The sequence below is a fragment of the Pygocentrus nattereri genome, chromosome 8 (genome assembly GCF_015220715.1).
Source record: "Pygocentrus nattereri isolate fPygNat1 chromosome 8, fPygNat1.pri, whole genome shotgun sequence".
Taxonomy (NCBI): domain Eukaryota; kingdom Metazoa; phylum Chordata; class Actinopteri; order Characiformes; family Serrasalmidae; genus Pygocentrus; species Pygocentrus nattereri.
The window spans coordinates 43,796,700-43,811,706 of record NC_051218.1 but is presented as its reverse complement, the minus strand read 5'-3'; the positions used below and the strand labels follow the sequence as shown (position 1 = coordinate 43,811,706).

Here is a 15,007-nt window from a genome sequence, read left to right as displayed (position 1 = left end):
ATTTTACCAGCTCTGCTCCAGCTCAGACCAATTAAAACACGACGTGGGAGGAGTTGGATCGGATCCAGCCGCACCCCCTGGACTTATGTAGACATTCTGAAAAACGGGTGGAATTCCCCTTTAAGCAGAAGCGGAGTCTGGATACTTTTGGAGGCTCCTGGGAGGCGAAGCTTTGCGTTTTTACGGAATAAATCATTCGATGAAGGCGAACTAGGACTGATAGAGCCGGTAGAGCCCCCTGGACTTTTGGTTCTGCTGCGACGACAGTAGAAATTTAGAAAAACGGGTGGAATTCCCCTTTTAGCAGAAGCGGAGTCTGGATACTTTTGGAGGCTCCTGGGAGGCGAAGCTTTGCGTTTTTACGGAACAAATCTCACTTTATCGCCGATGAAGGTGAACTGTGACTGACCCGGCTGATAGGACGCCTCCGTGTGGAGCCCTGCGGTCACGTGAGCGTCTCGTGGAATGTGACCAATGACAGCGCGCTGACTAACTCGGTCGAAACGGGAAGTCGGTGGCGGAGCCGCGCGCTGCCGGCGGAGGGATCCACTCGCACGGACACCGTCCACAGACACTGAGCCAGCAGTTACCGACGAGCAGCCGGCGCCTTCCCTTCCACCACCACCCCCCCGAATCCGGCTGAAGACAGCGGGAGAGAAGCTGCTTGACTACCGGCGGGTGAGCGTCACTACACCGCTCCCACCACAACAACCCCGGAGCGTTCCCCACCCCCCACCCCCCCCAGCGCGGCGAGAGCGGAGCTGGAAACCGGCGGCAGTTTTTAACGGCTCTCTCCGTTTAGCACCGGCCGAGCTGCAGTCTGTGCGCTTCGGTCATTCTTACGGCTTGAATGCCCGAGGCTGGTCACGTATATCGATTAGGTGTGAAGCGGTTTGACGTAAAAAGCCCACATTTCTGCAGCTCCGGCGGGCCTGACCGTCTGTCGCCACCGCGAAACCGAAACCCGAATAGTGGAAGTTGGAAAGTCCTGATTGATTAAACCGCTGTGAGAAAAGTTCCTAACTGTCGGTGTGTTTTAGGGCTCGGCAGGCGGTCTTGGGGTCTTGGAGCTCGACTGGATGCAAATTAATCTCGTCTCCGAAAGAGCACAGCGGTCAGGAGCATCAGCGCTGCCCCGTGTCCGAGTCATTCGTGTCATTGGAGAAGCAGCTTGGGTGGAAAGCTCACCTCGTGCTCTGTGAGAGGAAGTAAGTTTCTCCTCATCTCCAACTGTTTCAAGAGGGTACGCTCGAGTCTTCACCATTTCATGACGAGTTGGTTCTGTTGTTATAAGCTTGAGATTGTTTCTACGCTCACTGTCCATTTTATCAGCTCCACTTACTGTATAGCTGCACTCTGTAGTTCTACAGTTACAGACTGTAGTCCATCTGTTTCTCTGATACTCTGTTACCCTGTTCTTCACTGGTCAGGACCCCCATGGACCCTCAGAGAGCAGGTACTATTTGGGTGGTGGTGTGTTAGTGTGTGTTGTGCTGGTTTGAGTGGATCAGACAGGAGTTTTTAAACGCCTCAGTGTCACTGCTGGACTGAGAACAGTCCACCAACCTAAAATATCCAGCCAACAGTGTCCTGTGACCACTGATGAAGGACTAGAGGACGACCATCACTGACTGTGCAGCAGCAGATGAGCTGTCGTCTCTGACTTTACACCTACAGGGTGGACTGACAAGGTAGGAATGTCTAATAGAGTGGACAGTGAGTGGACACAGTGTTTAAAAACTCCAGCAGCACTGCTGTGTCTGATCCACTCGTACCAGCACAACACACACTAACTCACACACTAAGTATTACTGCAGTGCTGAGAATGAGCCACCACCCAAATAGTACCTGAGGGTCCATGGTGGTCCTGACCACTGAAGAACAGGGTAACAGAGTATCAGAGAAACAGATGGACTACAGTCTGTAACTGTAGAACTACAAAGTGCAGCTATACAGTAAGTGGAGGTGATAAAATGGACAATGAGCGCAGTCTTTTCAGGTGATGAGGAAACTCTGCTACATTTGAAAGTCTAAATTTCCAGCTATGATCTCTGAAACATATAAGTTAATGACATAAAGAAAACAAATGCCAAATAAATATTATAACATATATAATGAAAGTTCCCCAGGACTCGTGTCACTGGTGTTACTGCGCCACAAAAAATCTCTTATTTCGAAATAAAAGTCACACTGATGACGTCACTCGACCCCCTTTGACCTGTTTTCTGAGGATCTATGAAGAGAAGCTCATGGTGAGTCCACTGCGTCTCTCAGTGATCAGAGAGTTTCTCATTCAGCTCCTGATCTCATATGAAGCTTTTAGCTGAAGTCACTGGTGTGACCGACTTTATTCTGAGCTAATTGTGAAAAAATAGAAGACAAATGGATTAAATGACATATTTAAGTGGGTGTTCCATGACGGACAGCAGCAGATTTGTAAAATGCAGTGTTCGTTAAAAATGTCTCTGGTGTTTCCTTTATTGTGTGTAACACCAGTGAGGAGCGGTAACACCAGTGACTCCTGTGGTCAGACAGAAAAGTGGACGTTTCTGTAGAATGACCCAACTGCCTTTGGGCACTGTTATTGTGGGGCTTGTATTAATGTCATCGATCATCTGAAAACAATTTAGATTTCCTTTTTATTGTTAAGTCATTTCGTTTTTCACTGATTTTTGTGACAAAGTGCCATCACAGGCCCACTGTGGACCACTGCCCCCCCCTCAGTGTAGGTCCAAGGGGTGCTTCGCGGCTCACGTGTGGTCCTCGGTCCAGTGGTTGAGAAACCCTGCTCTGCAGTCTGAGCTCGTCTCACACTGACTGTAATGACAGTGTTAATGGGGGTAATTCATATCAGACGTGCACTGACTGGATATGAATCCCTGTTGAGATTATTTATATATTGATCTTTATTGATCTGCCTATCGGAGCCTTACATGGTATTGTAAAGGTTAAGCAGACACACGTTTCATTTCCAGAAAAGGAAATACTACCACTTAATTTACCGAACAGTTACAGACCTGTTCTTTCCAAACCGATACGCAAGAAAAAAACAAAACAAAAATGAAACCAAAAGAAAACAGGAGCAGCGCTATTTTATAACCATTATGTCATGGATATAATGCTTATTATCTAGGGCTGCAACAAAGCTGAGTAATCTTTCGATTATTGAAACGAATAATCGATTATTCGGATTATGAATCGCTCAATTACCAAATAGCTCTTACGTAGCCATCAGCGTTTAAATTCAGCTTGAGGTTGTTTAATATATTTGCTAACTAGTGGTAATGTCAAAACATTCCTAGTCAGTGTGAGAAACACAATGGCATGACAAAGTTATCGACTATTAAATTAGTTGCCAACTAATTTGGTCGTCGATTTTAGTCGACCAAGCCGATTAATCACTGCACCACTATTATTATCTATCAAGTGTATCCCGAAAACTATTTCTAAATTTGACAACCAACATCATAATATATGAACAGCCGAGTTCACCTGTATAGACAGAGTATTAAACTATAGCCCAGCACTGTTTGGGGCAGTCGTGGGCTGGAGGTTAGGGAACCAGCCTCGTGACCGGAAGGTCGCCGGTTCGATCCCCAGAGCCGACAGCGCATGACTGCTCCCCGGCGCTGAGGATTGGGCCGACCGCCGCTCTGGGCAAGTCACTTCATGGATGGGTTAAATGCGGAGGTGGAATTTTCCCAATGTGGGACTAATAAGGGTCTCTTAATCTATTTTTAGGTAGAAAATAAAGGGGATAAAAGTACATGTGGAATCTCTGTCTATGTGATGGAGAAGCACACTGGACTCACACTCACATGCTGGTCTATATGCAGCAGAAAAGAGAAGAAACCTGTCTGTGTAATGCAGGAACTTCCATATCATACCTTCAGTAATAGACAGAGGAGCACATGAGGAAGTGTCATGTGATGGCTGATTGTGTCTGTGTTAGTAATCTCTGTCTGCCCCCCAACCCCCCCCAATCTGTCTCTCTCGCTCGCTCTTTCTCTCTCTCTCTCTCTCTCTGTCTCTCTCTCTCTCTGTCTCTCTCTCTCTCTGTCTCTCTCTCTCTCTCTCTCTCTCTCTCTCTCTCTCTCTCTCTCTCTCTCGCTCTCTCTCTGGCTCTCTCTCGCTCTCTCTCTGGCTCTCTCTCTCAGGTCATGGGCTCCATGTTCCGCAGTGAGGAGGTGTGCCTGGTGCAGCTCTTCTTGCAGTCTGGTGCGGCGTACCACTGCGTCAGTGAGCTGGGAGAGCTGGGCATCGTCGAGTTTAGAGATGTGAGTGTTTGGATAATTTGCATGTTCTCCTTCTCTCTCTCACTCTCGCTCTCACTCTTCCTCTTCCTCTCTGTCCTCTGTGTTCTGTCTTTTTGGCTTTTTCACTCATGCACACACAACTGTTGAGCTCACAGTCATTAATCATTTATGCTTAATGTACATAGTGTATTTTCCCAAAACGCTTACATTTGAAACTAAGGTCACAACAACAGTTTTCACATTGATAAGGATGTTAGATGTAGTACAATTAGTACAATTGTACAAAGTACAATTCTTGATATCAGAACAATACTAGCCGTGTTTACATACAGCCTAATAATCCGACTTCTAGCTCAATCAGAACAGTTTATGTCCATGTATTCACCATTCAGAGTACAATTTCTGTCCGATTGATCAAGGTGTGTAATCCGTTAAATAGAAGAATAATATCCATGTAAACGTCTGTATCCGATTACATTCCCAATCGGAAAGTTTAAGTCCGTTCTGCATGTATTGTTCAACACAACGGAGCAGAAACTGGTCTGTAGAGGAGACGAAGTTCATGCTCTGATCTTTAAAAGACGGCGGTGGGACGGACGTCCATCTTATGTGTCTCAGAACACGACGTCTTCCTCTCGGCCTTCTTTAATAAGGACATGTGGAGGACGTTTTCCTGAGTCTGACGTCATTTTAAAGCAGTTAAAAACACAAGCACTGCTCACTGCTGCTCATCTCACTCTGACTGGACTCACGTGATGCTGGTTGTCATAGTAACGTCTACACTAAGCGGTTCTCTGCACATGCATGCTATTGTGGATCGGATTACCTGCGAAAATGTAAACAGAGATTTTCATCAGATTGTTGTGTAGAGTGTGAATATAATAACCTCAGTCTTTATCTGTGATCGGAATGTGTTCAATCAGATTGGCGAAAATCTTTGCACGTAAACACAATGTCTGAACGCTCCCCTTTGTTGATGATTCTGCTCTAACACACTTGATTGAACTCAGCAGTTAATGGCCAGGTTTAGTTGTTGCGCCAGAACGGAGAAATCAGCAAACTTTGCTGGACTCTGGCCCTCAGTTCCCCACGCTGATGTAAGATCTAACTGCAAGTATTGCGTTACACTAATTGTTGATCAGGCTGTAGCATAGAAAAAAGCACTGGACTATAGATGCATCATGCAGCGCTATTTTAAATGGCTATGTGTGCATGTGTGCGTGTGCGTGTGCGTGTGTGTGTGTGAGGGTGGACAACATGGACAGGCTGCTGACTGGCTACAGCTGCTAAAGGAGAACCCCACGCTGGCCACTTGTGATATTTTAAACATCTGGTATTTTTATATAAATTTTTGTGTCAAAAACCAATAATGTTGTGGGTCCACCAGACCACTGAGTAACAAACACATCAACACCACACAAGGGGTAAACTAATTTAGATTATCCTGAAATCAGAATGTACATCTTACCCTATTTAAAACTGTTTTGCTTGACATAAACTGTAGTTTTTTTTTTTTTTTTTTATCCTAGCTTAATCCGAATGTGAATGCATTTCAAAGAAAGTTTGTCAGTGAGGTGAGGAGATGCGAAGAGCTGGAGAAAACGTTCGGTGAGCGTCACGGACTGCTTATCAGAATCAATTCTATCCCCTAGTATAATTTACTTTGGTTGTTACTGAGCTAACTTTTTGTTTTGCTTGAAACTCAGCATTTCTGGAGCAGGAGATTACACGCTCCCTCCCTCCGTCCCTCCGCTCATCTCTGCAGGAGGCTGTGCCCACCCCTCCAGCCCCTCAGCCCAGGGAGCTATTAACAATAGAGGAGGAGTGTGAACGGTTGGCCCGCGAACTCAGGGAGGTACGTGTGAACAGCAAGAGACAGTGTCTTATGGCATGAGTTGAGTAGCAGTGTCAGTTTCCCATTATGTAGCTTTATTTGTTGTTGTTACTAGTGCTTGTTTACTGTTGCAGGTGTCCAGGAACAGAGACAGTATCCGAGCACAGCTGAACCAGCTGTGTCAGTACAGAGGAGTGCTCACTCAAACGCACTTGCTCACAGCCTCACAGGTCCACACTACATTTCTCATAAGTGTTTTCTATGACTGTCATAACTACCTCTGCTAATATACTTTTTTATGCCCATATTGTATGTATGTGTATGTGTGTTTACATACATGTGTGTGTCCTTGTCACAGGCCCCTCCCCACTCGTTTGATCCGGTGGGCCTAGTGGAGAACAGGCAGGATGTAAGGCTCAGTTTTGTTGCGGGTGTGGTCCACCCATGGAAGGTGCCAGCCTTCGAGAGGTTGCTATGGCGAGCCTGCCGCGGATACATCATCGTGGACTTTCGAGAGATGCAAGAGAAGCTGGAGCACCCGGACAGTGTGAGGAGTTTAGGTTTAATAAGTTTAAGTGACACTTTTTAATCCCACAAACGGGGAAATTCCACCTCCGCATTTAACCCATCCGTGAGGTGAAACACCACATACACACTAGTGAGCACACACACACTAGGGGGAAGTGAGCACACTTGCCCAGAGCGGTGGGCAGCCCTATCCACGGCGCGCGGGGAGCAATTGGGGGTTAGCTGTCTTGCTCAGGGACACCTCAGTCATGGACTGTCGGCTCTGGGGATCGAACCGGCAACCTTCCGGTCACAGGGCCAGTTCCCTAACCTCCAGCCCACGATTTTCATTAATCAGACTGTTGAGCACCTAAATCGTTTAACAATCAGCTTAAAAAGCAATGCCAGTGCTCTTGAGGCTGCTGGAATAACAGTAGACCCTCTCTGATTTGCTCTTAAGTGAGCGTTTTAACCGCCACAGCAACGCAAGAACACATGATGAGTTTCGCAGTGCGTTACCCAAGCGCAGTCATTTGCGTTTGCGTCCTTGCGTGAAGTATGTTTCGGGCATAAGTCTGGCCCCTAGTTAATGTTAAAGTCACAACACATAAATTAAGTGTATTATTACCTCAAAAGGGCCTGGTGTTCAGAGATAAGCTGATTTACATTCTGGCATTTGGCTGACGCTCTTATCCAGAGCGGCTTGCAATTTGATTGTTTGACACAGGTAGGCAAAGGTGGTGTTAGGAGTCTTGCCCAAGGACTCTTATTGCTATAGTGTAGGGGGCTTACCCAGGTGGGGGATTGAACCCCAGTCTACAGCGTAGAAGGCAAAGGTGTTACTCACTACACTGTCCAACCACCAACATGTTACTTTTCTACATTCCTGAAAAAAAGAACACATGAATTATAAGAAGCATAAGAACTGTTTTACAGGCCTGCAGGGAGTCTGTGGGTGAGAGACGAATACTTCTTAACGTTTTTCTGCACTGATTGTGTTTCAGGGGGAGATGGTGCAATGGACGGTCTTCCTCATCTCCTACTGGGGGGATCAGATTGGACAGAAAGTGAAGAAGATTTGTGATTGGTGAGTTTTATAGGTGTTTTGTTTATATGCGGGAAAACTCTTCTAAATGCAAATAAAAGGCTTGAACTAAAAGGTCTTAGAAGTAATTTAAACAGACCACATTAGACTCACTGAGCGAGAATTTCATGATGATGCATGATTTATCATAACGTGCCCTTCCAAAAGAGAACACCTTTGTTTTTCCCTGATCTCTAATCGTAATGTACGACTTTTGCCCATTTTCCTCACCCAATTTTTTCGAAGTGAAATCACTGGATCTTTTCATCTGCTTGTGGTAAGAGAGTAATTAAAGCAGCCGAGAAAAGAGCCGCGTGGATTTCCGATGTAGTGATTTCCTTTTCAAAATTATTTTCGTATATATTCTTTAATGCCATTTGTCATTTTAGCTTCCACACGCAGATGTTCCCGTATGCAGAGAGCCAGGCAGACAGAGAGGAGATCCTGAATGGACTGAAAACTAGAATCGAGGACATCAAGTCAGTAAGTAAAAAAGCCCCCAGACCGTACAGAACACACACACTGATACTTTGAGCTTTGTGATGAGGAAAGAATTAGGAAATCAAACCTTTGTTTCCTCATTTTTGAAAGTATTCTCTTTTCTTTACTTCTGTTCCTCTCCACATGCTCCTTTTTTCATTTCACTTCGTTTTTATGAGGTGTGCCAGCAAACATCACAGAACTAAGTAATTAGCAAGAAAGATATTCCGCTTGTGAACAAATTCCCTTGTATTGAGAGACGAAGAGCCTCAAGATTAAATCAGCCACAATTAATCTAGACTGCACTGCTGCTTTTATTACCTTATTTTTTTATTAGCTTTTATTACCTTAATAACTGGTTGTGTTAATTGGCCACCCAGATCAACAGGAAAGTATTCAGTCTGCACTTGATGTTAAAACAGATTTTAATTAATTTATTTATTTATTTTTATATAAAAACACAAACTCGCACATCAGCAAATCCATCAGTGTGTGAATTGCTTCTAATCTTAATACGCATAAAAATACAGTAAACTCCCAAAACACTGGAAGAAGGACGAAGCTGAAGTCGGATTCCTGTTAGGCAGCTTCTTCTTCGAGTTTTTCAGTTCCACCTTAAATAGTGCAGCGGTCACTTTCTGGTGCCTGAAGCTGCAGCAGAAACAATCACAACAACAGGGTCTTTGTGCCTCACCGACCACACGGCCATATTTACATATAAACATCGCACAAACGTGAGTGTCGCTCGCTGTGTTTCCTCCTTTATATAGTCCTCTCCCACTTTCTCAGAGCACTATCCTGAAAATAGTGAATCTTTCTTAAACTGCTGCTCTGTAATGGTACTGAATGCAGCAACGTTGACGTAGCTGGCATCTGCACTTACACGTACATCTAGGTATGTATATCTATACTAATTAACTAGCTAAGTGCAATATTTTGAAAGGGCAAAACTAAATATAGAAATGGAAATGATTTGGCTGTTACATAAATGGACCCCTTGTTGACTCTTGGTCTCATTTGCATGTTCATTTTTATCTTTTGAGGTTAGTTTAGAGTGAGGCTCATGGTCAGACTGGGAATCGCAGTAATGGTCAGGGTGCACAGGGTCACCCAGTCTCCCTTTTCTAATTAAATTGTGCTAATGTAATTGTTTCTCAATGTTCTCAATGAATTTTTGCGAGTCAGATAAACAGCTTATTAAACAGAGCTCTCGCTCTCTCTCTCTGTCTCTCTCTGTCTCTGTCTCTCTCTGTCTCGCGCTCTCTCTGTCTCGCGCTCTCTCTGTCTCGCGCTCTCTCTGTCTCGCGCTCTCTCTGTCTCTCTCTGTCTCGCGCTCTCTCTGTCTCGCGCTCTCTCTGTCTCTCTCGCTCTCTCTGTCTCTCTCTCTCTCTGTCTCTCTGTCTCGCGCTCTCTCTGTCTCGCGCTCTCTCTGTCTCGCGCTCTCTCTGTCTCGCGCTCTCTCTGTCTCGCGCTCTCTCTGTCTCGCGCTCTCTGTCTCTCGCGCTCTCTGTCTCTCGCGCTCTCTGTCTCTCGCGCTCTCTGTCTCTCGCGCTCTCTCTCTCTCTGTCTCTCTGTCTCGCGCTCTCTCTGTCTCGCGCTCTCTCTGTCTCGCGCTCTCTCTGTCTCGCGCTCTCTGTCTCTCTCGCTCTCTCTCTCTCTCTGTCTCGCGCTCTCTCTCTCTCGCGCTCTCTCTGTCTCTCGCGCTCTCTGTCTCTCGCGCTCTCTCTGTCTCGCGCTCTCTCTGTCTCTCGCGCTCTCTCTGTCTCTCGCGCTCTCTCTGTCTCGCGCGCTCTCTGTCTCGCGCGCTCTCTGTCTCGCGCTCTCTCTGTCTCGCGCTCTCTCTGTCTCGCGCGCTCTCTGTCTCGCGCTCTCTCTGTCTCGCGCTCTCTCTGTCTCGCGCTCTCTGTCTCTCTCGCGCTCTCTCTCTCTCTGTCTCTCTGTCTCGCGCTCTCTCTCTCTCTGTCTCTCTGTCTCGCGCTCTCTCTGTCTCGCGCTCTCTCTGTCTCGCGCTCTCGCTCTCTCTCACTCTCTCTCTCTCTCTCTCTCTCTCTCTCTCTCTCTCTCTCTCTGTCTCTCTCGCTCTCTCTCTCTCTCTCTGTCTCGCGCTCTCTCTCTCTCTCTGTCTCGCGCTCTCTCTGTCTCTCGCGCTCTCTCTGTCTCTCGCGCTCTCTCTGTCTCTCGCGCTCTCTCTGTCTCGCGCTCTCTGTCTCTCTCGCGCTCTCTGTCTCTCTGTCTCTCTGTCTCGCGCTCTCTCTGTCTCGCGCTCTCTCTGTCTCGCGCTCTCTCTGTCTCGCGCTCTCTCTGTCTCGCGCTCTCTCTGTCTCGCTCTCTCTCTCTCTCTCTCTCTCTCTCTCTCTCTCTCTCTCTCTCTCTCTATCTCTCTCGCGCTCGCGCTCTCTCTCTCTCTCATATATATAGGTGATGAATGAGACGGAGCAGTACCTGCAGCAGCTGTTGATGCGAGCTGTGGCCGTGCTGCCACAGTGGCGTGTGCGAGTGCAGAAGTGCAAGGCTGTTCAAATGGTGCTGAACCTCTGTAGCCCCTCAGTCACAGAGAAATGTCTCATCGCTGAGGCCTGGTGTCCAGTCAGACAGCTTCCAGCCCTGCAGAGCGCCCTGCGAGAGGGAGGGGTCAGTAATGAACACCCTGAAAGAAACACTTCAATCAAAACGATAATGTTGCCAATAGCAAGTCAGATTAGGGGTCCTCTTTGATCACTGGGTGCGTTTACAAGCACTGAATAATCCGATGACCGCAGAGAATCAGATTTTGTCAGTAATCTGATCAACGCCTTTACATGCACTTGAGTGATCAGATAATGGGGAGACTCCAGGTCTACATGAGTCGGACAGTAATCAGATTTCTGCTTTGCAACTGGCCAATAAACATACAACTGGCCAATAAAAGACACTTTTTCTGAAAATATGAACATACTTCGTGTAGAACATGAAGCATATTTAGATCCTTTATTTTGTGTTTGGTTTCAGCGCCGCTTCATCACTGCTCGCTTATTTCTGTCTGTTCCACACGTACGCAGACGGAGAAATCAGAAAGAAGTCCGAGTAAGAGTTCACAGCACTGAGAAACCTGACTACTGAGTTAAAACCCAGCCTCTCTCTCAGATTTCCTAATCTGATTTCTAGATCGGAGTATGGTGTTTACATGACCATTTGATGATGGGATAACTGCAGAAATCCGATTATGATCCAGTTATTCAGTGCATGTAAACGCACTCATTGTTAGCAAGTTTAGAATATGAGGTTATATTTCATTTGGCCTATTGGGCAGTCCCATTCAACCAAATGAGAAATTGTAGTACACAACTCAATTTTTGTGAAAATACCCACGTTTAGAGCGCGCTATTACTTCAGTTTCTCTGTTTTTAAATTGGCTGCAGTTTTTGTTGTCCTAATTAGTGTGATTTTTGTCAAAAAACATGGCAAAACATGTAAAACATGCCTCGTCTTCCAAAGTTAACTACGAAAGAACACATTTGCAGCGCGTTGATGGGTCAGTTGTGTTGTTTTAGACAGAAAGCTAATTTCTCTCTCTCTCTCTCTCTCTCTCTCTCTCTCTCTCTCTCTCTCTCTCTCTCTTTCCGCCCCCAGAGGAAGAGTGGTAGCAGTGTTGAATCGTTTTATAATCGCTTGCCTGCTACCTCCTCTCCTCCGACCCTGTTTCCCACCAACGCCTTCACTGCAGGATTCCAGAATATAGTAGATGCTTATGGAGTGGCCAGCTATAGGGAGGTCAACCCAGGTAACCACACAAACGCACAAGAAATCAAGGTGTGGGTTAAGGAGCGACATGGTTTTACCTTTTTTCCTCACCCTCTCTTCCTTTTCGTCTCTATAGCTGTGTACACCATCATCACGTTTCCATTCCTGTTCGCTGTGATGTTCGGGGATGTGGGGCATGGCCTCATCATGGCTTTAGGTGCACTCTGGATGGTTCTAGAAGAGAAAGACCCTAAACTCAGGAACAACACTAATGAGGTAAAATATGCATGTATACACCTGTTGATGTCCAGCTTTTACTTTCTGTTACTGTTATCAGAGCGTCTGGTGCATTTCATCCCTTCATATGGCCAAGGACCACCTGCTATGACAAGAAAGGGTCGTCGACTGGCATGCAAAATGACCGATTACTGACCGTTGTTGTAGTACAACTTTGTAGGAATGATTTTCAACACAGGGCTTCAACTAAAACAAACCTGGGGAAACAGTAGATAAAAACCAAATTAAAAATGTATAAAAATATCCAAAAGTGTTTTTTTTTTTTTTTTTTTTTTTTTCTCCCTTTGTGTGTCAGATCTGGCGTATGATGTTTGGAGGTCGTTATCTGATTCTGTTGATGGGGCTTTTTTCCATCTACACTGGGGCCATCTATAACGAGTGCTTCAGCAGAGGCCTCACCGTCTTCCCGTCTAGCTGGCACGTACGGCCCAATGCAGTGTTTTACAACTGGACGTACGTCACACAGTAACACAATCACACTTCTGTCATTACATTGTTTTGTACTACAGTTTGGCAAAAGGCTGGAAAAGGCTTGGCACATCTGTAGATACATACTTCTGCACATTTTACTGCACAATTACTGTTTATTTGATGAATTGAACGTATTGAGGGGGGAGGGAAATCAAGTGGCCCGTGCAAAAGTTAAGGCACATTTAATATCTTAGTTCTTTTCTTTTTTTTTCCAACATGTTGAACTCTACAAATAAATAGAAATTGTGCATTAAAATTTGCAGACAAATGGCATATTTTAGTTAGTTCCCTAGAGGCTGTGTTAACTTAGCTTTTTTCATTTGGCTGGTGGTGTTCAAATGTCTGCATATGACTGGTTTTGAATAAAATGATGTCTTTTTTTTCTTTCTTTTAAGAGAAGAGACTTTTAGAGAGAATACCTATCTCTCGCTGGATCCAAATGTTACTGGAGTTTTTACTGGACCATATCCTTTCGGCATTGATCCGGTAACTCTTTATCTTACCAGAGTTCTGTAGACTTTTTAAATTAGAGTTTTTAAGCTTAATTGATGTTAATTTCAGGCGTTCGTGTGTGTTATTTTGTTGTCCGTTATGCTGAAGGATTTGATGCTGTTTCATGTATCAACTATAGTAACAGCATTCTTTTGTTCTCACTGTGTGAGTGTTGGGTAAACCTGCTTTGTACCTACACTTACTGCCATGTTATCAGTTACACCTACCACATAGGTTCACTTTGCGATGTGCAATTAATGTCACTGCTAGATTTAAAGTAGTCTGTCAACGAAGATGAGGAGAGGGTGGCTGGCAACGTGGACTACAGTCAGTAATTGTGCACCTTCAAAATGTACCTATATGGTAGGTGTTTCTTATAAAATGACCAATGAGAATACAGTCCTGTGCAAAACTCTGAAACTGCCCTTCATTTATTAAATTAAGTACAAGGACAGATCTGAGGAGATTATAGAACCCTTTTCCAAAAACATTGGAGGGGCATTAAACGACTTTCACGATTTTCACATCATTGCCCTCCATTTTTTATTTGAGCAGTGTCCCAATTTTAATGGAAATGAAGGTTGTGAATAAGATAATCAACTTGGACAAGGAAGGGGAAGGTCAAAACAAAATTGTAAACGTGCAAAATCAGAAATTTTGCCAAAGTAAATAAAGACACAGAAAAATAAAGACACAGAAAAAATAAGATGGACCAGCAAATTTTTCCAAATCACTTAACTTTAAAAAAAAAAAAAAGAAAGAAAGGAAAAAAAAAAAAGGGGGGCAGTCGTGGGCTGGAGGTTAGGGATCTGGCCCTGTGACCGGAAGGTCGCCGGTTCGATCCCCAGCACCGACAGTCCATGACTGAGGTGTCCTTGAGCAAGACACCTAACCCCCAACTGCTCCCCGGGTGCCGTGGATAGGGCTGCCCACCGCTCCGGGCAAGTGTGCTCACTGCCCCCTTGTGTGTGTGTTCACTAGTGTGTTTGTGGTGTTTCACTTCACGGATGAGTTAAATGTGGAGGTGGAATTTCCCCGTTTGTGGGATTAAATCAGTCACCGTCAGATAAACAGCAGCTGAAGCTTTCATCCTTGAGAGACAGGATAATGTCAAGCTCCCCTCTCCTTCCACTGTGAGCAGACAACTCAGCTCTAGTGGAAAAGAATTTACAGCTGTTAAGAAGCTGTTACTAAGAACAGAAAATGGAAACAAAAGGAAGGAAAATTTGCAATTAAATAACCAGGCCATGACTTTTGCACAGTGCTTTAAGTACAACACGGGTATACCTTACAAATGAGTGTATGAAGTAGGACTGGATACTTGGATATTACATTTACAGCATTTAGCAGACGCTCTTATCCAGAGCGACTTACAAGAAGTGCTTTGTAAATCTCAAGAAGGTATCTCTGCTAGTTACCAGTAGGTTGGAGAGGAAGACGGTCCTGAGCTCAGATACTGCTAGAAACAAGTCACTGTAGATACAGAGAGAAAAAGGAGCAGAGCTGAACACAGAACTCTGTGCCATTCAATGCAATGCAATGCAATGCAATAAAATATACTATTTTATTGTATTATTATTATACAATAATATATTATTAGTCATTCTTTCTCTGTACAGCTCCGTCACATTTGTTTATGGCTTGTTTGCTGTTACTTTAATTATTTCTCTCAATATGTTGTTGAATTTTCTTTGGCAGTAAATAGTTTTAGATTTCCCCAAGATAACTGTTCTTTTTTACACGCAGATATGGGGAATGGCTAATAACCACCTGACATTCCTCAACTCCTATAAGATGAAAATGTCGGTCATCGTCGGAGTCATCCACATGACCTTTGGTGTCTGCCTGTCATTCTTCAACTATGTG

The 15,007-nt window shown here is 45.0% G+C and overlaps 1 protein-coding gene across 1 annotated transcript in view; it reads left to right on the top strand.

The window, feature by feature from the left end:
• The first annotated feature begins 161 nt into the window (after positions 1–161).
• tcirg1b (T cell immune regulator 1, ATPase H+ transporting V0 subunit a3b) overlaps positions 162–15,007 on the top strand; it is a 25,182-nt gene continuing 10,336 nt past the window's right edge. The window contains exons 1-15 of the mRNA XM_037540769.1: positions 162–678; positions 1,041–1,208; positions 4,158–4,277; positions 5,786–5,864; positions 5,963–6,111; positions 6,225–6,320; positions 6,449–6,637; positions 7,602–7,684; positions 8,071–8,164; positions 10,580–10,792; positions 11,771–11,921; positions 12,018–12,157; positions 12,474–12,631; positions 13,045–13,135; positions 14,888–15,006. Coding sequence (XP_037396666.1) covers positions 4,161–4,277; positions 5,786–5,864; positions 5,963–6,111; positions 6,225–6,320; positions 6,449–6,637; positions 7,602–7,684; positions 8,071–8,164; positions 10,580–10,792; positions 11,771–11,921; positions 12,018–12,157; positions 12,474–12,631; positions 13,045–13,135; positions 14,888–15,006 — 1,679 coding nt within the window. The 5' untranslated portion in view covers positions 162–678; positions 1,041–1,208; positions 4,158–4,160. The remainder of the gene's footprint in view (positions 679–1,040; positions 1,209–4,157; positions 4,278–5,785; positions 5,865–5,962; positions 6,112–6,224; positions 6,321–6,448; positions 6,638–7,601; positions 7,685–8,070; positions 8,165–10,579; positions 10,793–11,770; positions 11,922–12,017; positions 12,158–12,473; positions 12,632–13,044; positions 13,136–14,887; position 15,007) is intronic.